Source organism: Magnolia sinica, chromosome 11 (assembly GCF_029962835.1).
Source record: "Magnolia sinica isolate HGM2019 chromosome 11, MsV1, whole genome shotgun sequence".
In the NCBI taxonomy this organism is placed as follows: domain Eukaryota; kingdom Viridiplantae; phylum Streptophyta; class Magnoliopsida; order Magnoliales; family Magnoliaceae; genus Magnolia; species Magnolia sinica.
Window position 1 is genome coordinate 49218838 of NC_080583.1, and position 23377 is coordinate 49242214.

The 23377-nt window shown below is 38.5% G+C and overlaps 1 protein-coding gene and 1 long non-coding RNA gene across 2 annotated transcripts; both read left to right on the plus strand.

Moving 5' to 3' along the window:
* Positions 1–14490: 14490 nt before the first annotated feature.
* On the plus strand, positions 14491–22090 carry LOC131219106 (cysteine proteinase mucunain-like). Its single transcript, XM_058214104.1, has 5 exons — positions 14491–15128; positions 20071–20306; positions 20425–20565; positions 21263–21715; positions 21829–22090. The coding sequence occupies exons 1-5, from the start codon at positions 14669–14671 to the stop codon at positions 21916–21918; spliced, it is 1380 nt and encodes a 459-aa protein (XP_058070087.1). The 5' UTR covers positions 14491–14668; the 3' UTR covers positions 21919–22090.
* Positions 15135–16777, plus strand: LOC131219107 (uncharacterized). Its single transcript, XR_009157996.1, has 2 exons — positions 15135–15849; positions 16284–16777. It is a non-coding gene; the product is annotated as an uncharacterized LOC131219107 (long non-coding RNA).
* Positions 22091–23377: the final 1287 nt, after the last annotated feature.

Here is a 23377-nt window from a genome sequence, read left to right on the forward strand (position 1 = left end):
TATCTATGTGTATGTCAGCAAGAGTAAAAATATATCAAGTTATTACAAAATAAGAGTATTTAATTAGAATCAGTCAGAACTAGAAGAGGATGGTGTAGGCATATCAGGGTCATTAATCCTCAGATTCCTGTTAGAACGATGAAAGTACTTTTTCATGTACTTCATCCGTTGTTTTTGAGAAACGTGTAAGTCATCTACCTTCTTTTCTAAATTATCCAACCTTTCTGAGAACTAATAGGGCTGGAAGTCAGAGTCATTCGTATCATTAGATTCTTCCATATTTGCAAAGATATCATTCATATTAACATCCCACATGTGCTGCACGTGTGATGGGGCCCACCTTGATGAATGTATTTTATATCCTCACCGACCACTTGATTAGGATAGTGGGACGCCACCGTGATGCATGTATATCCACGCAGTCCATCCGTTATCTGGACGAGTGGGGCTTACCTTGTGGTATGTGCTTCATCAGCGCCGTTGTAACACCCCAAAAATTGGCACCTGAGTGCATAGACTCTAATCCCGAGTTTTCAGGTGTTAACAAAATGAAAATGTACATGTCGCCTTGTTCAAATTCACATCAGTTCCACACATGAGCAATCAAACTAGCGCAATTTAATTTTTGTGGATCCAAAGCGAGGTAGAGATAACAAAAATAAATAAATATAGGGCCGACAGTAAAGATACAATTAAAATACGGTGTTCGCCCAAATGAGAATTATACAAATCACAATAATTACAATAGAAATAGAAGAACAACTACCAAGTGGGAAGAAGCCAGAGATCTACTGGGCGTCCCAAGCACACCACCGAATGGTCCTATTGTTGAGTTATTTGCATATGTCAAATAGAAGGCGTCAAACGCCAATATAGTGAAGAAATATCCCCAAGATTGTTACTTAGGACATTTTAGTGATTAGCAGGTTCACAACAAATATATATTAATACATATTATACACTTAAGCATGTTATCTTTAATGCACAATTATTAAATAAGTTACACATGTTATCAACACAATCAGCTCAGTTAATGATAAATAAGAAATCAAATAATTCTTAAATACTCTTGTTAAATGTACATATGAAGATATGACATGATGCATGCCCTTTCCAAACAACACTCCCTCATACGCGACTCCGACAGCCTATTTTGCATATGACAACAATTCCTCAAACGATGCAACTCCAATGCCTTTTTGGTACATCCTAACTAATACAGTGTGATGCATGGTTATGTTAGCTGAGTAATTATTGAGTTTAATTAATCCAGCATATTAGCGAGGCTAAGATACCGACGTTATATCACGAGTCCTTATCCGGATCACCTGGCTCGTTGCCGCATGTAACGACTCCTTATCAGTGTCCCTTGATCCAAATTTAGGTGTCACCCGTTTATTTCACAGATCAACAACTCCAAAGGTATGGTATAATACCTAAATATATGAGAATCAACCCGATGTGGGTCGTCATCCAAACCGAGTATGTTCGCTCAGTTTCGAGGTGCGGGCTTATCACATTAAACTAAATTAATACAAAGGAAATGGGCTCGTCATCCGATTCCATTCATGCCCGGGTTGTTCAAATGGTACTCTGGCATGGAATCATCGGCCGAATAATTTGACAGGGCCATTCGAACAAGGACTTATCACCTCCATTAGTGCTCGATGGTCACTGTGGGGAGGCTCATCACCCCAACATAGGCCGACAGCTTGGACACGATGTCCCATACCACCATGCCTGACTCATGAGTCTTGGGATCGTATCAATAACGGTTATGAGTAGACTAAATCAATGGTAATGGTGGTATCCCAGATTCTATTGAATGTTATACAATCACTAAGCACAAGAATGATCGAGCTTACATTAAACCGATATGAACAACTACGGAGGACCTCGGGCAAACTGACATTGGGTGCAAAGCATCCCGTGTAGCTCCAACTACTATCGATCGTCCGTGTTCAACTCCAGTCGGCCGTATAAGCCCGGGATAGCTTCCCTAAAGAGGGATATCTACATATTTACATAATTTGCGAAGCCCGATACATCGCAACAACATAATTCAATCATCCTAATATTTTTAAGCATTCAACATTTAAGAATTTTTATAATATTAAGAGTTTTATGTTATCTAAGTATTTCATCAAGCATGTTATCAATCAAAAAGTAAATAAATGTATTTAATAATTTCAAAATGTTAAGTAGAAATTTGGGGCAGATCTTCACCTTTTGAGTTAAAATCTAGTACTCGAATGCGGCCCTAGCGTTGGGAATTTGGGAAAACGCCCCAAACCTAAATTAAAGTAAAAGACTATCATTGATGGTGTGGATTTATTCATAATTAAATATTACACAATGAATTATGGCTTAACTAACTCAATTTGATTGGTCCATCAACTCAGTTTGACGAATAGGGACTCGAAATCGGTGCATAACCTAAACCGTAATGGAATGGGGCCCGATTACGGCTCCCGCAAGAGTATGGACTATTCTAATTGATAATTGTGACTTAAAGCCCTAACATACTCAATCCTAATATTAGGGGTCGTTTGACACCGTTGATTGGAGGGGATTGGAGGGGGTTTCGAATCTACGGTGAGAGCTTGGATTACACCTAAAATCATTTCAATAGTTGCATGAGTAACATGTATGTCACTATACGCTATCATTCTATTGGGCACATGGCCCACTAATAATGATCAACACCGTCCAAACATTTTCCATGTAAATCAGTACCGTCCAAACATTGTCCATATTAATTAACAATTAAAAATTGTTGGTCAGTCACTCAGACATGATCTTGTGCTTGCGATCCATCCGAGACTTGGAATTTCATCATTTTCAGGAAAAACATATATTTCAGCAGGCTTATCACAACCATAGTGTCAAAAATTCTATATCTCACTAATTAGGGATATTAAAGTTGATTTAGTAATTAAATTCAAACCCCTGTAAATATACCATGCATTGGTATTTTTGAATTAAAGTTGATTCACACTCCAGGGTGCCAAACAAACTGGGAGGATTGCCAATCCAGGGGTTTTTCAATCGTAGGGGTTTTGAATCCACGCTCCCAAATAGGCCATTAGGGTTTGCGAGAATCGACGGAAACCAAAAAAGAAAAAGAAAAAAGGGTTTCTAACCCTAATGGCTCAAAATAAAAGAAATGAAAGAAAAAAATAGAAAGACATGTAGGGAAACCTCTTACGTAGCAAGTGAGTAGAGAATCCGACCCAAAATCTTCGGATTTCATCCGTGGAAGACATGAGATCGGGAATAGAGACGAGGTCTTGCACGAATTCGGCAAGCACGGGGATTGGATGGCATAATCCGACCACCGGGGTACATGCAAGGTGGTGGCTCCCACTTTCTCTCTCCTCTCTCTCTCTCTCACTCTCTCTCTCAGTTATTGGAAACGGCTGAGAGAGAGAGGGGTTGGAGCTTATATGGGTGGGATTATTTCAGTTGGCCTCAAGGTCTGAAAAATCCCAAAAATGGCCAAATGGGGCCTGATTTGGATTATAGGGGTTGCTCTGATGCCCTCCTGGCCATGAAACTTATAGGATAGGTGGTCCATGGCCTGATGAAGGGCTGGGTAAAGTTTGATTGAAAATGGACACGTGGTTTTGCCGGAATGGCCCGATTTGCGATCAACGGTCACCGTTCCACAATTAATGGCTAGATTTTGTAGGCGTGGTCTTGAATTTATTTTTAGCCTTTTGTGTAAATTTGGCAAAGATTCGACAAACAAAAATCCCGCAATTGAAACATCAGTTATGGGGCTAAATAGGTAAATTTCAAACTTTCCCCAAATTAGGCTAGGCGACTCATAATTTGCAAGTGCCGGCTGGGCAATGCAATTTGACTATTTATGGGCACTTTCAGGGTCTAGTATCTACGTGAGACATCAAGCCTAGTGAGATGGACATTACTCTACAATTTCGAAACTAGTGGCTCACTAATGAGCGGTCTAGAGCTTGTTTGGGTAATTGGGGCATTTCTGGAATAAATTGGGTAGAAGGATTTCTTGTGAGAAATGATTAGGATTTGAATTAGCTAATTTCATAGTGTAGACTATTTGTAACTAGTGAGAATGATGATTCGGTCATAATCACCCTAATCAAGAACCCTAATTCAACTATACTTGAAATTACCTGATTTAGTAAAATATACTAAAATATAAAATTTAAATTTAATCATATAAGATGATTCCTAGTATGATTAGAAGAAATTTCTAAGAAGATGCCAGGTATAAAAAATTCTAAAATGAAAAAGATACGCGTGGCCCATTGACAATGTGTAGTTGTAGGAAATTTTCAGTTTCAATAACTCTATTTCATATAATGTTTTTAGCACTTTTAGTTAGTATATTAATTTAATTTTTTTTAATAATTCATCATTAAGTCTACTTTATCTCCACCAAATTTCATTACATTTTGTATTCTAAAAAAATTCAAAAAATTCCGGAAGTACCAGCTGTTTGAACTAATAATTTTTTGATAGTTGTCACATCATCCTAGATTTAACTATATTAAAATTTTTATTTTATTTTTTATTTATTTTTATATGAAACTAGACATATCAAGCTTCAATCTGGCTTTTGAAGCACCCCAATCGGAGTTATATTGAGAGAGATATGAATTTTTGAAGTTAATCTAAAAAGATAGAAAATCGCAGAAAATTTCAGCGAGGGTCCGCTGAAATTCAGTGCACCGGCGGTGGCCCCGCCATCCTCTGTGGTATTTGGTGGTGGCTCTGCCACTTGATATTTAAAAATTTGTGTATCTCTCAATCCAGAATGAGTTATTCGACATGCAATATATGATTTTGAGGTAGGAGAAGCTAAGCTATCCAAATAACTTGGTTATTTTATGAGATTCCATAAGGTTAATGCTCAAAAACTCATTTTTATTTTTATTTTTGCTATTTATAGTAAATTTTAGTTTAATTATTATTCTTCAACATTTAAGCTTTAGGATTTTGTGTCTAATATGAAAGTACTTAGAAATATTTAAAGAATAAGGTGGTGGAAGGTGAAATTTTCAAAGGAGATGGGTTGAAAGGGGGATTTGAGACTTAGGGATTGAGTTTTGAGAGCTTGGGAAGAGAACGGGGTGATGACTTGAGAGTGAAAAGGGTATAACAGACTAGAAATGGGGTATAAATGAAGTAGAAATGGCCCTAGGTGAAGCCCCTAGGGCTTTTATGTGATTCATGAGAGCAAAGAGGGGTCCCTTCTATAGCTGAACCCTAGGCTAAGACTTCAGTGTTTAGATTAGCTGGATGGCTTGGTCCTAGGGTTCTCTAATGTCACTAAGTTTGATCGCTTCCTCTTAAGTCGATAAGGTGTTATGATAGACCCATTGCTTAACGATGTCCAACTCCGAGTTGGCAAAAAAAATACGGGACGTTACAGCCGTTCATCTATGAAACCACCATGATTTATGTACTTTATCCCACCTTCCATTTGGATGGTGGGGACCACCTATTTAGATGCTGTTTGACAACAAGTTCTGTGGGTCCGATCCCGAGGTATGTGATATCCCAGTCGTCCATTATCTAGACGGTGGGCCAGCAGCCCTCCCAGAAGCTATAGCTGTTGTAATGATGTCAACAAGCTCTGAGGATCCCACATGAAGTATGCGTTTCATCCTAATCGTCCATCTATTTGGACGTCACCAGTTGTGCGGCCTGATCATGAGGTATGCGTTAAATCTTGACCGTCCATTTGTTGGGGTGGGGCCCACTTTGAGGATGTGTTTTATATTCACACCGTCCATCATGTGATTGACGTGGCCCACCATGATGAATGTACTGTATATCCGCACCATCCAGCACCCCGATGTATGTATTTCATATCTACGATGTTTGCCCGTTTTGTTGGTGCAGGGCCCACTTACTACATGTGATGGGCCCGCCTACATTGTACAGGCCCACGATGCTGTGCGTGTTTCATCTATATGGTCCGCTTGTGCGGCCCACCTAGATGCATGTATTCTGTATCCACACCGTCCATCCTTGAGGCCCGCTGTGATATACACATTTTATCAACGCCGTCTAGCCCATGGACCCCACATATGACATATTTAAGGCCCATCTTACAAGCCCACCTTGAGGTATATGTTGTACTTGTGGCCCATCTATTTTGCTGGATTATGGCGGCCCTATTATGCCTATGTGATGTGACCAACTTGATGTATTTGGGGCCCAAGCGTGAGGCCCATTGTGATGTATTTGACCCATTGAGATTGTATAAGAGAGTGAGACCCTAGTGTAAGGCCCATTGAGATTGTATATGAGGCCCATTGAGATTGTATATGAGGCCCATGCGATGCGGCCATTGATGTATATAAGGCCCATGCGATGCGGCCCACTTGATGTATATGAGGTCGAGGCCCATATGTGAGGCCCAATCTGATGTATATGAGGCCCATGCAATGCGGCCCATTGATGTATATGATGTCATGCGATGTGGCCCACTTGATGTATATGAGGTCGAGGCCCATATGTGAGGCCCAATCTAATGTATATGAGGCCCGACGTGTTGTATATGAGGCCCATGTGTAAAGGCCCATTGTGATGTATATGCGGCCTATGAGTAAGGCCCGATGTTACGTATTTATGGCCCATGTGTTGAGGCCCGATGCATTGTATATGAGGCCCAGATGATGAAGCCCAATGTGATGTATTTATGGCCCATGTGACGAGGCCCATTTTGATGTATATGCGGCCCAAGAGTGAGGCTCGATGTGATGTATTTATGGCCCGTGTACTGAGGCCCATTGTGATGTATATGAGGCCCATGAGTGAGGCCCATAGTGATGTGTATTAGGCCTTTGTGTGAGGCCATGGGCCCACTATACGTTTGGCTCTATGTGAGTCAATCCTTGGGAGCAATGTTAGTTAAATGTCCACATTGATCCCTTAGGCCCTTTGTTAGGCTGATTATCGATGCTGATTATTAGTACCGATTATCAAGACCGATTATCGATGCTGATTATCGATATTGATTATCGGTGCCAGTTATCGATATCGATTATAAGTATGTGACAGCATAATATCATGATAAATGCCCATAAGAATCATCTGCATGTTTGTTATGAGATGTGATTAACCATTGCATGTGTCATTGGGCTGATTGTTTATGTGACTCCCTAATAGGCGGAGTTTTCCAATATGAGCACACGGTATGTGCAGGATTGATGCATGATTGGACTGTGTGACTCATGCATCTCGCATTTTGTGATATGACCACCATACGCCCTAGCGACATCAGGGCCGTAGCCTCCACAGGCATATCGTGGATGGTAGAAATATTTTTCTACATGGGGTGTCATAGATATCCCTAGGTGAAAGTCCATAAACCCTCTAGGTACCAGAGGACGCTCCAACGTCTAGACCGAGTGGATACATGAGTGTCTGAGTGCCGAATACTAGTAGGCCGCGTCTCCCACTTTGTCGTGATCGGTTGAAAAGGGGTGTGGCTTTACCTGCTCGAGGGTAGGGGGCATAGCTAGGCTGAGTTTGACTAGCTTGTAAATGGGTCTGCTATCGACGTGCCTGGTAGATATTGGTGACTACTAGCCAGGCGGATAGTGAGGTCTCTTCCACTTGCATTGTTGTGCGTCCAGTGGGCAGCGATCGCACGTAGAGTATACTAGACCCCGGTGATGATCCCAGAGATGTACAATACTAATATGTGGACTTATATACCCAGCATTTTGCTCATTCATTCATTCATTCACTATTCACTCGGGCTGGTGATGCGTAACTAATTATTGTGTACCTTCGCAATGGCTAGGATTTCGGTTGGGACGCATGACTAACCTTAGATCAGAAGTTTATCACATTAAGTCTGGTTATCTAAATTTAGGTATAAGATTGATTTGGATAGAAGTAACTTGTGATGGACCCCATAGTCTGTGATACTACGTACTATCATCCCGACTCACACTCCAGCTTGGTCATTTCATTTGCACCGCATATTGCATTACATCCACAACATATGACATCTTGAGTTACTATGTTTATACATTTATATGGCTTAGATGATCCTGACGGTATTTGTGGACTCATCAGGATTTACATATTGCATTATATTCTCAGTATATGATATTTGGCTTACTATGTCTCTGCATTGCATAGTTGATCTATGTTACTTCCTCAATATATGATATTGTTTTATTACATTTTGCATCACATAGCCTGAATAAGGCTGATGGTATTTATAGACTTACCAGCATGTTTCCAAATTACTCTGATATTGTAAGATTTATGGATTGCTAGTATTTCTGCTTACTCTGATATTTATATACTTGGTGCTTGCATTACACACACTTACACTACCCTCTAAGTTTTCTATAAGTTTATACACGATAGATGCATGCAGGTGGCGTTAGGTCGCAGCAGTGTTGAGCTTGGAGCGTGCAGCTATCTTCTGGAGCTTTGATTTTTTATATATGTATTTTTCTTTCAGCACTGTATTCAAATGTTTATATTAGTGGATATGTGATGATGCTGTTGCCTTTGTGATTTGGGTAAACTTGTGGTTATGCTTATTATGAGTTAAATGTACATTGAAAAATCCTTCTTGTAGGATCCCAGGATCGAAATTTGGCATATAGGCGCTTGGAGCCGAGAATGGGATACTACGGAGGTCGTCGACACCGGATTAAGCAATCAGGAATTTTGTAAGCCCGGTTTTCGATTTTGGGGCGTGACAAAGCATACATGATTACAAATGTTTTCAACTTATCTTCTGGTTTGAACATTAGTGTGAGGGTTACCAAGAATTTGATTAGTTGGATGGTCTTTGACTAGTCTATTCTCAGTTGTATCTGATTTTGATGAAGGTGTTGATTGATTGAATATAATAACCTCATCATCATGTTTATCAGCTAGAGTGATAGTTTGATCATCAATTACTACATTTATGGATTCTTGTATCACTCTGATCCTTTTATTTAAGACACGATATGCTCTACTATTTAGAGCGTACCCTAGAAAAATACCTTCATCACTTTTTGCTTTAAAATTTTTCAGATGTTCCCTATCTCGTAAATTGAAACATTTGCTTCCGAAAGTATAGAAATATTTTACTGACGGTTTTTTGTTAGACCAGAGTTCATAAGCTGATATAGTTAAACATGCTCTTACATATACAACTAGTGTTGACAACTTCAACCCATAAATTTTTTGCTAATTTTTTACTATTAAGCATAACAATCTCCATTTCTTGTATAACTCTGTTTTTCCTTTGAGCTATACCATTTTGTTGAGGAGTTTTAGGAGCAGAAAATACATGTAATATTCCATGGTCATCACAAAACTTCTCAAAATTTTTATTTTGAAATTCTGTTCCATGATCACTTCTTATCCTTTTCATAGGCAGTTCTTTTTCCGTCTGGATGCGTTTAAATAATTTTTTGACTTCGTCAAAAGCATCTGACTTTTCTCTTAAGAAGACTACTTATGAATATCTAGTGTAGTCATCAACTACAACTACAAAGTAAATTTTTTTTTTTTACCTCCTTTACTCTCTATTTGGTTGGTCCAACGAGGTCTATATAAAGTAATTTGAGGGGTCTAGATGTGGTTAAGGAGTTTATATTCTTGTAACTACTCCTGATTTGTTTACCTATTTGATAGGTACCACATGCTTTCTTTTCCATTTTTTTTTAAAAACTTGGGTAAGCCTCGAAGATGATCTCTCTTGCTAAGTTTGCATAGATCTCTAAAGTTCACATGTCTAAGACGTTGATGCCATAATCCAGTTTTGTCTGTTTGGACCGTATAGTAAGAGTGACTTGAGGAGCATAATTCATCAATGATATAACAATTTTTAGAGGTTTTTTGACCATTTAATACTATATGACCTTGATTATTAAGTATTTTACATCCGTGATTCGAAAATTTAATACTATGATTATTATCACAGATTTGAGATATGCTTAGCAAATTGTGTTTCAAACCTTCAACATATAAAACATCTTTAAAAACAGGAAGATTGAGAAGTTTTATATTACCTATTCCGCTAATTTTGCATTTACTGTCATCCCCAAATGTTACTGAACCTCCATCAATATGATTGATGTTTAAAAGTATTGCCTTATCACCTGTCATATGTCTAGAGCATTCACTGTCCAGATACCATTTTGAATGGCTACTAGTTTTGAAAGTTGTGTGGATAACAAGACACTTATTGTTTGGAACCCATTTCCATATGGTTTTGAGTTTAGGAGGATCTTAACATGATTAGTTTGAGAGTAATATTTTTTCTTATTCTCATTTACTCACATAGTTCTAGAGTTGGATTTCAAGAGAAGGATTATAATTTTTCTTTTGATAGTTGGACTTAGTTTTTTGATAAAAAAAGTTTTTGACAAGGTTTTTTCTTTACTTCCTTTTTAGTTTCTTCTTTAAATTTTGAAGCTTCACCTTTAACAAATATAGGAGTAGTATTTTTAGATTTTTTTTGAACGACTCTTGATATAACCCAAGCCGAATTTTTTGTTACTTCGACGAGATGCAGATAATAGTTTTTCAAGTCTTGAGTCACCTTGGGTATACATCCAAGTCTCTTTAGAATTTTTTAGAGAAGTTATTTCTAATAGTAAATTTTTATTTTTGGTTTTGAGATCTTCAGTTTCAGAATTTTTTAAATTGAGTTCAAGTTTGGTTTTCTCAAAACAATCAGAAAAATGTGATTTCTCCAAAACAGATTTTTCAAGTTCTAATTTTAAATCTGCAAATTTATCCTTTTAAATTTTTAATTTTATTGCAATCTTACAACTTTCTTTATATGAGGCATCATAGGCTACTTGAAGATCTTCTTCATTTTCAACATCACTTCCTCGCATTTCATAATCAGATGTTTCATCTTCATTTGAGGAAGTGAGTCTAGCTAGGGTCATAAATGCCTTTTGATCATTTTCAGTTTCATGATCTGATTTATCAGTTTCTGAATCGCATTTAGATTTAGACAATTCATCCCATGTGGCGATTATGCGTCTTCTTTTAGATTTATCCTTCTTAGGACATTTTGCAGCTAGATGCTCATATTCAGAACAGTTGAAACATTGAGAGTCTTTAGATTTAGATTTCTAATTTCCTTTTCTTTTGTCAATCGGTTTTTTAAAATCAGATCTATTTTTATTTTTTAAAATTCTATAAAACTTTTTAACAAACATAGCCATGTCATCCTCATTTTCTTTATTATCTGAATCTTTCGATTTAGATTTTGAGGATTTTAGGCTATGAATTTACTTTTGGGAGCTTTAAAATTCAGCTTATAGGTTTGTAGACATTTTACTAATTCCTCTACCTTCATTGTATCAGCGTCCCTCAATTCTTATATAGTAGTGACTTTAAAATTGAACCGGTCAGGAAGCGATTGTAGGATTTTTGTACACACTTTGTTTTAAGGGACTTTTTCTCTAAGACCCTACATAGAATTAACAATGTCATTTAGTTTAGTGAAGAAATCCATGAATGATTCGGTTTTTTTTCCATATGGATTTCTTCAAACCTTATTGTAAGGATTTGAATATTAGATTTCTTGACAATGTTAGTTCCTTTGTGTGTCATTTCAAGTATATCTAAAGCTTGTTTTGTTGTATCACACGAGATGATTCTTTTGAACTTGTCTGGTGATAAAGCACAAGTAATAGCATTAAGTGCTTTTGCATTAGCACTACTTTCACTTTTTTGACCTAGAATCCATAGATTATAAACTTGTACTTTCATGGACTTGGTTCCATTTTCACCCACTACTTCCAATATTGGAGGGACCCATTGGGTCATGTTAGCTTGCCACACACTTTCATCAATAGATTTGAGGAAGACCCTCATTCTATCTTTCCGGTAGGAATAGTACGAGCCATCGAAGGGTGGTGGCTTGGAAATGGATAAACTATCAAAATTTGACATTCTAATGGCTCTATATCTAGCTCTAGGAAGTTAATCCGAAAAGAGCAACCTTGCTTTGATACCACTTGGAAAGATGAGCTATAGATGTCCTAAAATGGAGTGAATAGGACAATGCCAAATATTTCAATATAATGCGGAATAATAAATCAATGTAACATAATTTTGTAAAGTATTGAATTCTTGATATCAAATAGTTCGTAGGACAACCTTACACCTAAAAGATTTAAGTAGGACAACCTTATGTCACGACGTCTTTGAAATCAAAATCTCAAACTAATGCAAAGAATAAGAAAAACACAATAATACAAATAATAAAATCCAATCACCACAATGCACAGAAGAATTATAGTGGTTCGGTGCCTCAATGCAACCTACTCCACTCCTAAAATTACTACCCTCGCAATTTTGGCTTTCACTATTTCAAGGTTTTCCAGGATTACCTTAACAAGCTTATATAGTTATTATGATTTTCATGGGCTATCACAATCAAACCCACTATATGATTTTAAAGAATCACTACAAACAAACCCTCTGAGATTTTCGGGCTATCTCAGAAAAACCCAAACTGAAATAAAATAAAAGATAGTACTTATCTTCGATTTGGCAAGTTGAAGTTATAATTATAACTTGAATGCATTGATCTTCTTCTGGGGATATTGATGAAGCCGTTGTACGAGTTCAACCCAAAAAGATACAAATGGATCTAATAGATTTTCAATTAAATGAATGAAACCATATTGCTGCAGATTCAATTTTTCGTATTCTTGAAGTAAAGTATGGATTGCTCTATCAAAAATAGTTTAATCTAACTTTGAGAAGAAGAATAGAATAAGTTAATAATAAAATATAAATTACAACACAAATATCTTAAGGAGACTTGAAGGATCTTTCTTTACAACATAATATAAGACTATGAATTTTCGTGGTTTAAAGAGTAAGAGAAAACCTCTATTTATAGCCAAAGATTTGTGTAGTTCGACTGGCCTAAGTTTCAGCTCGGCTAGCCGAACTTTAAAGATTACGTTCCAATTATAATCTGAAAATTGTGGGATAAAATCTTTCAAATTTTTGCCTGGCCTAAGCCCATCTTCGGTTGGCCTAACTAGTCGAAGATCCGACTTTGTTCCATTGTTAGAAACTTGATCGAAACTACCTTGGGTTGGCCGAACCTACAACAAAAAAGATCTTTTGAGATCTATTTGTTTAATCAAATATTATAAGGTTGCCCCAACAGGTTAGGCTGGCCAAATAGGACTTTGGGTTGGACTAACTTGAGTGTATTCAACATAAAATGTAATTCTAAATATGCATGAGTGAAATACACTTAACCTATAGCCAAACTAGGTTTATACCACCTGTAGGTTGACTCATACGAAGTGTTCTAAACCTCGAATCATGAATGTCTTGCTTTGAGATGTTGAGCCTTCTTTCCAAATGCTTGATCAAGTTGATAGCTTGTCTTCAGTTAAGCTTACGATCGTAACCGGACTACGAAATTTGACAAACTAAAATGTGTTTAAGTATAAACACTTATAACTTTTTTGGGGTTTGGCCACTTGATCTTATCTTGACCGGAGATCACGTGAAACGATTGAAAGACATTTGATGAACGCACGCCTATAATTCAGGAAATGTCTCCACCCATGTAATCAACTCTTGCCATATAAATAGAGGGCGTATACACGGTGAAAGGTATGCAGAATCTCTCACACAAAACTCCTTGATAATACCAGACCCAAATTCCTAGCATGACTTTGGTATATGAGGGTCCCTGCTCTAGTCGGAGTCTCCTTTATCTTTTTATTATGTGGGTATTCGAAGGTCTAAATAGTATGGACCAGATTTTGCATTAACACTAGATATGTTTCAATTTTGGACTCATGCCCTAAAATGATACGATAAGATAGATGGACAGTGTGGATAAGCCACAACATCACAGACCCCACATATCTTCATGCGTTTGTAGGCAATTACATTCATGGAATTGAACCCGCCCGAATGGGAAAGAAAGTGAGGGCAATGAGTGAGGGAAATGCTATCATTTGGAAAATGTCAAAACATGAAAAATGATTGGACGGTAATACCTGTGTAATACCTCTATTCAACAGGGGTAAGAGGGACAACTCTACTGTTAATGGCTTGACCCATTTAGATTCTGTTAGCAGGAGCGGCCGTAGGAGTAATTGAAATGTCCAGGCGGGTTGTGAAAAATGGTTTTAAAGCATAGGGTTTTCGGTCCACAGCAAAAAAACAAGAGCGCGTATGGAAAAATCTTTTAAAAAAATAAAAAATAAAAAATCCGACATCAGTGTGCATCATACTGTTGCCAAGTTACAATCCCAAAACTAGATTGGTTGAACCATCCTCACATCTGATTTGTAGACAGTTGTCTGTGAAATAGGACCGTTGGATAGTTTTCATTTTAACCGTCCAATAGATGCGTCCAATAGAGGTCTGCCAATCCGACAGTCAATCAGTAAAACAATGATAGTACCTGTATATTATCCATCATACTCGGCCCAACACCCTCCTCTTTTTTCTCTTATAAAGAGCTCCCCTTTTCCCTTTCTAGCTCGTATATCCCTCCACTCTTCTTTTGCTTTTTCATCCATGCCCATGTGGATCTCGTAGAACCAGTTATCTTCTTCTTCCGGATCCTTGTTGAGCTTCCCTTCTCTTGGGTTTTCTTTTACTTAAAAAAATAAAAAAAAAATTAAATTTCTTCCCTATCTTTTTGGACATGGCTTTCTCAAAGAACGTGGGTGTGGTGGCCTTGGTCACTGTCTTCTTCACTATTTTCTCTCTCTCCTCTGCTATGGACATGTCTATCATAAGCTCCGGTGGAAGGAGCGATGATGAAGTGATGGGCCTCTACGAAGAGTGGCTAGCCAAGCACGGAAAATCGTACAACGCGTTGGGCGAGAAGGAGAAGAGATTCGAGATTTTCAGGGACAATCTGCTTTTCATCAACGAACATAACGCTGGCAATCATACCTACACTTTGGGTCTGAACAAGTTCGCCGATCTCACCAATGAGGAGTTTAGATCTCTTTACTTGGGTGCCAAGATCGACTCCAAGCTGAGGCTTTCTAAGGCCAAGAGCGACCGCTACAGTTACATCCAAGGGGAGGAGTTGCCCGATTCCATTGACTGGAGGGAGAAAGGGGCTGTTGTTCCGATCAAGGACCAAGGCAGCTGCGGTGAGTCTTCCCTTTTTCTTTCTCTCTCAGAAATTCTGGGTATCAGATCATCTCATCAGGTGGCCCCGACTCAAAATTTAAAGATGGCTAACTCTTCTGGTGAATATGGACCATTTCTCATCTGTTTTAACTGTCCATCCACTGTCCCAGTGGACCATCTTGATATTTGGCCGGACTCCATTTGATGGACGGCCCAGATTTCACATCAAAAGTATGACACTTTCACGTGATTCTTATCCTTCCATCTCTCAGGTTCGTGCCCGGCTTAGTAAAATACCATAATATCGTTGGTTATTATATATAGAATTTTTTTTAAAAGGCTTTTTAAGGCGTTTTGGTAATTAGAAAGGCGCCTTAAAATATCGTTGGTAAATTATACATTCTTATGGGTGTTTTGGTAATTAGATGATGTTTGGTGGGTGGTGTTTGGGTATTGACAAATCTTGTTCCTGGCAATTTTTCAGCACGCCAATTTATCCGCAGATTTTCATATTTGGACATTTTCCTCACCATTTTATTAGTAAAATCTAGCTGAAAATATATTATTTAAAAATATTTATTATAAATTGCTAAATAATTTTCCATTAAAATCGCAATAACAAATAAGTCAAAGCTTCCAAGATTTTGAAAATTTGTCAATGTTACTGCAATAATATGATTTAATCCAAAGTCTGCAATAATATGACAAAATTTTCAAAATCTAGGAATGGCGTTTGGTAAGGTTTTTTTTTTTTTTTTTAAAGTGAAAAAAAAAGAAAAAGATAATTGTAATAAAAACGCTGATGGGATAAGAGATTACAAGGATAATTTCAAATTGAACTCCCCCAACCAGTTCTAATCCCACAATTCTTGCTATGCTGAGATGCAGCTCCAAACCCAAGCATCACCTGATTACAATATCACTCCCCCTTCCCCAATCCCTCCTAATCTTATTGAAAAATCCGCTTTCCCTAACTTCCCGTTGGTTGGACGGTTGTCATCAAATAAAAACTCTCCCAAAATAAACTTCATTTGAAAAAGGAAAACGAACTGAAATCGGAAACAGAAAACAAAATCACCATTTGTCTTTTTCTTCCCAGTACCTGTAGTGAGCAGGCTTGTAAGGGCCCTCGACGGGTACACTGATGTACTCAGCCTGATCGGGCGTTTGGTAAGTTTATGTGAGGGTTATTTCAGTTATTTATTAGAGACTGTGATTGTTGGTTATCAAGATTATTATTAATAAGTCATCGAGGAAAGGAAATATATTCTTTAATACATCATAATCATAATTGACTAAAATTACATGAAATTATTTTCAGGGTTTCTCCTAAATGGGCCCTTAGATTTTATTTGCTGGGGCCCTTTTTTTCTGTCTTCTTTCCTGCTGCTTGGTAGGCAGGGAGTTTTGGTTGAATATATCCAGACCTACTATGATAAGTCTGGATTTAACCAGTTGGATTTTTATTTTTCTTAATGACGTGGACCAATCATTTGATATGGCTCTACTTGGTTGGACAGGGGATAACCAAAAAAATCCTCTCCGAGTTGAAAATTTAACTGTTTAATTATAATATGGCTCTGCTTGGTTGGGCAGGGGATACCCAAAAAACCCTCTCGAGTTGAAATTTTAACCGTATAATTATATAAATGTTATGGTCTCGGTTTTTATTGGAAGCTAAAGAGCCAATCATCTAGTGAAAAGCTTTTAGTTGTTGACTTACCACAATACAAGGTGAGATTTGCCATATGAGTGATTTGGATGCCCAGATTTAAAGGATAAAGTCCCAGCATGTTATATTCCATAATGTTGCTCAAGATTTCTTCGAGTAAAGTTCTCATATGGGAACCATCGTGACGGTCCACTAGCATAAAAAACCATGCAGTTCCACTCATCATGTCGAGTCATATGGTTGTTATCAACCCATGAGATGAGTGTGTCTACTTGATTTTCAAGCCAAGTGGTGTTTATAATATGGACTATGGTGTGCCGTAAAGGCCGTTATGTAAAGGTAACAGTAGCAACTGTTACACAGTATAGGGTCATAAAGGTCGTAATCGTTGTTACGGATAAAATGACCCCTAAAGGCTGTTACAGTTCCTGTAACAGCCCGTTATGTCCCCCATAAAGGTTGTAATGGACCCGTAATGGTCGGTCATGGAATGATATAGGTTTTTGAGTTTTTTTTTAATAGAAAAAGAGAGAGAGAGAGAGAGAGAGAGAGAGAGAGAGATCATAATAGTTACAGGGGCCATAATAGCTCGTATTGTAGAGGTAACAATGGTGGCTATTATAGATAGGGTGTACATCGGGCCGAACCGAGTCGAACTGGGATCAACCTGGCCCCGCTCGGTCACCTGTCAAACCCAGCAGGCCCGGTCAACGGGCCAACATGTCCAGCCCGAACTCGGCTCGGTCAGCAATCGGGCGAGTTCGGGCCAAGTTTGGGCCACTTTCGGGCCTGCTTCATCTACAAAGGGATGGCGGCGTTTATATATATATATAAACGGCCGAGTCGGGCCGAACTGGGACATGTTTGAACTCGGCCCAAACTTAGTTTCAGGCTAAAGAAAATGGCCCGTCCCGGCCTGAACTCAGTTCCGGGTCGGGCCGAGTTGAGTGAGTTAACCGGGCTAGCCCGGTTTGTGTACTGCCCTAGTTACAGCCATCGTTGCTGTTACGGAATACCTTGATCTGGACCGACATTTTTGAGAATTTTTAAAAAAGAGTGTTTGTTAATTCATAAATTCCAGATATGTGATATTCTATAGGCAAAAATGAAGAAAAAGAAAATCTCCGGGCATAGAAATTATTGGCTTTAGTAATGATGTTCTCACATGGTACTATTGTGGGGCTTATGTAATGTGTGTATGGCATCCAACAAGTCCAACGAGTATACCCCACCATGATGGTCAGACGACCGAAAAAGCAGTCCGATCCAGCAATACGTAAGAAAAACTGTAAAACCCCACCAGAAATCTCCAAATTTAAGTGATGTAGCCCACTTAATTATTAGATAGGTTTGACTTTTAGGGCATGCCATAATTTCATTGGGGTCTACTGTTCGGGTTGGATGCCAATCGGAGTGTTTTCAGTCTTCAATAGGCTTATATGCAACAAGAGATGCTATGCGGAAGATTTTTAGCTGGTCGTTGGTCCATTCACCGAATCTAGATTCTCTGCAGATTGCATGGTGAACCCAAGACCAGGTAGCTACGTGGTGTAATGTTGTAAGGACTTTGTGGGGCCCACGTTGTTGTATCTGTTTTAACTACCCATCTGATCATTTTTACAGCTCATTTTAAGGCATGAGTCCAAAATTGAAGCATATCTCAAGCTCAAGTTGACCTCATCATAGAAAATAGCAGGGATAACATCGTCCACCATTAAAACCTTCCTAGGGCCCACTTTAATGTTTATTTATTATTCAACCTCTTCATAAGGTCATACAAACTTGGATGAAGAGAAAACACAGATACCAACCTGATCCAAAACTTTTGTAACCCCCCTAGCAGTTTTCAACTGTAGACATGCAATCTCTATTGGATGTACTTAAAGAGTCCTTACACCATGTAGCCACGTGGTGTTGGGTTCACTAAGAATCCACATCCATAAGTAGAATGCCAGATAATAGTGGCTATAGGATAGCTAGGCTATCAAAGGCATAGAAAAGGTGACAAATCACTGCATTGTTTGTGTTAATGATGAAAAAAAATGGACAACCAAATTCATGTAGTGGCCCACATAATGGTTGGATTTACTTAGACTTTTGGGCATCCAAATTTTATGGTGAGGCAAACCTGACGGATTGGTTAGATGCTAGTTGATTCCAACTGTTATGCCAATCGATCGGAAAATATCAATTGTTTCACCAATAGGCCAGCCGTTACAAAGTTTCGGCCAGCAGTATATTACTGTTACGTCTTCTGGCCATGAGAATGTATGATTAATTTGGTCGTTTGAGTTAAGTCGCATCTCTTCATAAAATCATTTTGAGTTTAGTCGACATGACTGTTGTAAATGGTTACGAATGCGTCTTTCAAATACGTCTCTTTGTAAAAATGCATGGCTCTTCATTCTCTATAAAATCCAGTGTAAAACAAAAATTGAACATAACTTGCATTGTTCTATCTAAAGTCAAAATTTCTTTTTTCCTTTTTGTTCTCTCATAAAGTACTCAGAGTGGGTTCTTTGTTTTTACAAAACATAGTCTGCAAGAATTGTGACTGCGTAGTGAACTCCGGTTGTGGTATCTTCGTAATTGCTACATTCAAATCCACCAAAACTTGTTATATTCTAGAAGTGGTTTGATAGCAACCCAACACCGATCTCATATTGCAAAGAAGGGGTGAGTGAAGGAAAGCGTATCTGAGTAAAGGAAAGCGTATCTGATATGTGCTTCTGCTTTTGAGTCTGGTCTTATTTTCCATTTTATTGGATTTTGATTTCTGGAATTATCAATAATTTCTCAACGGATTCAAGCTGATGACTAGACCTTTTCCTTTGGATGATCCAGACCATCCATTTGGATGCTAGTAATCTTACAATTAGAATCACAAAATCAATGCATATCCTTTTGCTGTAGCCTGTAACAAGTAGCTGGATAATGCTTATAGAAGATGGGGCCGTGGATACAGGAACTGTGGCAAGACATGATGAATAAAGAAAGGGCTGGGATAATGACGATAAAAAAGACATGAATATGATTGGGTCCTTGCTCAGGCCTCACTAGTAGACTCAGAGGAGTTTCAACACGAGGTCATGGGTTCGTGAAAAACTATCGTGGTGTGAGGCTGTGAGCGTGTGTGAGGTGTGAGTCATGTTAAAAAAAAAAAAAAACAAACACAAAAAAACAAAGGCGTGAATATGATTGGGCGGTGCTGATATTTCTGTTTTTCTCTTCTTTCTTTTTCTTTTTTTTTTTTTTTGGAATAAAAACAAAAAAAAAAATAAAAAAATCAGGGAGCTGTTGGGCATTTTCAACGATAGCTGCGGTGGAAGGGATAAACCAAATAGTGACCAAGGGCCTCATTTCCCTTTCGGAGCAAGAGCTGGTCGACTGTGACACATCCTACAACGAGGGCTGCAATGGAGGTCTCATGGATTATGCCTTTGAATTCATTATCAACAATGGTGGAATTGACACTGAGGAAGATTACCCCTACAAGGGTTACGATTACAGATGCGATCAGTCCAGGGTCAGTTAATAAATAATTTAGTAGAGCTTGTTCTTTCCAAACAAAAATCCACTCCTTTATTCCGTCTCCCAGCTTTATATCGCATGAATTTAAAAGTGGCTCACTTTTCTCTATCCAGAAAAATGCTCGTGTTGTTAGTATTGATGGATATGAAGATGTTCCAGTGAATGATGAGAAAGCACTCCAGAAAGCTGTGGCAAACCAACCTGTTACTGTTGCCATTGAAGGAGGTGGAACAGCTTTTCAACTCTACAAATCGGTAACATTCCATTTCTACTTATCTTCAATTGTTGGCTGATTACCCTTTGGCAATACTAGTTGAATGAATCACTTGCAGTAGAGAGTCTAATGCTAAGGATATACATGCATATGTGAGTGAATCCCTTGGCGTAATAGATTGTTTGTTAATTACACGTATTTTATTCTTATAAATGCAGTCTTAATGTATTTCAAGTAATTTGATTATATACATTTTAACCAAGATTACCATGTTGGGTTCAATCTCATGACAATTCACAACTCTTTGGTTCTTATCATCATCGTCACCATCTAAACCTTATCCCAACTAATTGGGCCCAGCTACATAAATCTTGTTTTGTCATTCTACTTTATCAAGGGTCATTACTTCAGTTAGACCATGCGTCTCCAAGTCTTTTCTTACTTACTCCACCCACTTGCACTTTTAATTAGAGCCTTCAACTTATACTCACTCACTCCTACCTAGCACGATTCTTTATCATTGTTGCACGTGAAACCATCAAAGGATACTCCCTCATCTTATATTACTAACTGGTGCTACTCTCAAGTTCCCTCAAATGGGCTTTCGTTTTGTCAATTTCCAAATACTGTACAGGTAGGCTTTAAGGCCTGTACTAAGACTGGAAATCTATCAGGACTCTTTTATTTCCAGCAACTATTGTGTATCTGAGATGGATTGTTTTCTGTTTCTCCCATAGGGCATCTTCACTGGGAGATGTGGGACTGAGCTGGATCATGGTGTAGCTGCAGTAGGCTATGGCACTGAAAATGGTGTGGATTACTGGATTGTTAAGAACTCATGGGGTACTGAATGGGGAGAGAAAGGATACATAAGGATGGAGCGGAATCTCGCTCACACCACGACTGGTAAGTGTGGCATTGCCATGGAAGCATCATATCCTATCAAGAAGGGGCAGAACCCCCCCAACCCAGGACCTTCCCCTCCCACCCCAGTGAAGCCCCCTGCTGTTTGTGATGGTTACTACTCTTGCCCAGAGAGCAACACATGCTGCTGCATATTTGACTTAGGACGCTATTGTTTCACATGGGGTTGCTGCCCTCTTGAGTCGGCGACTTGCTGTGATGATCACTACAGCTGCTGCCCCCAAGAATTCCCGGTTTGCAATGTCAAAGAAGGGATTTGCCTGACGGTAAGAAAACTATTTTCATTGCCTTTGGAGACTTGGTACACTTGCATCCTTTCATTGCCTTTTCACGTGTTATCTCCTCTTATGAGATGATTGATTGTTTTGGAATGCAACAGAGCAAGAAGAACCCACTGGGAGTGAAGATGCTGAAGCGCACTCCTGCTAAACCCTACTGGGCTTACTCTGGAGAAGCGCGGAGTGCTTGAGAGGTTTGCTTGCATTGCTTTGGGACCCCTCGGGTTTAATTGTTAGTAACCTTGAAAGAATGGATTATACTTATTTTAATATTTATATTGATGAACGGGATGGATTACTGTACATAAGTTGCTTTAATATGTACTTGTGAAATACATAAATTATTTATTTGGATTTGCTCTCTGCTTTCCTCCCAGTAAATCGGTCCTCATTTTTCAACTGCCTCCCAACTTTGCTAGCTAATCCTTAGGGGGTGTTTGGATTCACGTTTGGGAGTGTATGTCCTTTGTTTGTTTTCGAATGGCCGGGCGACGCATTCCACACGAGCGAATATGGCGTCGAACTAGTTTTCGTCATCGATTGTAGAGTACCTGTTGACGGCTATTTAGCGTCCGGTCCCATCTCTTCGCTGTATCGCATCGAAGAGGGATAGAAGTCGAAAATACACCATATCAATCTGTTCATTGGGAGAACGGACGATGCTATACTCCTTCGTCTCCGTAGATCATCTCCCTTACCCTGCATGTCAGAGATGAACTCGGATTATTCCCTCTCTTAGACAGACTTCATCTTACAGTGACTATAGTACCTTGTTGCCACTTTCCTCTTTGCAAACCGGGTGTCCGTGCTTCTCAGTCCAATTGTGCAGTACACTTGCTTCAGGTATGATCTTCTCTCCTCTGGAAATCGGTTTGGATTCATCCAACAACCTTTACCAAGATCGTGTTCTTTCTTTATATGGTCAGGCGTATACAACCTGACCGTATAGACCCCATTTCACATCTCTATACGTATATGAGCGATGGTGGGGCAATCTTCTCCTGACGAATCCAATATCGGTTTTGATAAAAGATTCCATTGAACACTAGAAGTCTGGAAAGGATGGGTGCATGACAGCCATCTGTTTGCGAAAGGCCATGTACAGTTGGTGTCTGTACCGACGAATCTTTCCATCAGATGGATATGCCCTGTATTACATAAAACCCTTTTTTGAGATTTCAAAACCATTCCTGAATGACATTTCTTGTCTTCGAACTTTTCATTTTTGGGGAGTAAGCATTATCTCATATGGAACTGCACAGTCTAGGTTGATCTCAAATAAAGGTATTTCTGTACTGTTTGTAACTTGTTTTATATCTTGCGAGTATGATGTTAACAGTTTTGATGTATCAATATGTTCACCACCAAGTTAAAAATTGTAAGATGAAAGAAAAAATAACACATAAGCCTGAAACATGTGGTTTAGGTGTTACTATGAAATCTGTGTACATCTTCTTTTGATGCTGTTTACATGCTTCACGTATCAATCTGAGTTAGAACGACAAAAAATTCTCAGAGGCATAATCTGTTGTTAACTTTGCTGTATTCTTTATAATTTTGCTATTATTTGCTGTTAAAAGAATCTCTTTTAATATCTTCATTGACTGATTGAAGAACCAAATGACTCATGTACTCTTTCTAACTTTGTGT

Excerpts from the sequence above, each read along its gene's own strand:
- LOC131219106 (XM_058214104.1), top strand. The coding sequence starts at position 14,669 with ATGGCTTTCTCAAAGAACGTGGGTGTGGTGGCCTTGGTCACTGTCTTC. Across the intron at positions 15,129-20,070 it reads CAAGGACCAAGGCAGCTGCG|GGAGCTGTTGGGCATTTTCA; the intron begins GTGAGTCTTCCC and ends TAAAAAAATCAG. Across the intron at positions 20,307-20,424 it reads ACAGATGCGATCAGTCCAGG|AAAAATGCTCGTGTTGTTAG; the intron begins GTCAGTTAATAA and ends TTCTCTATCCAG.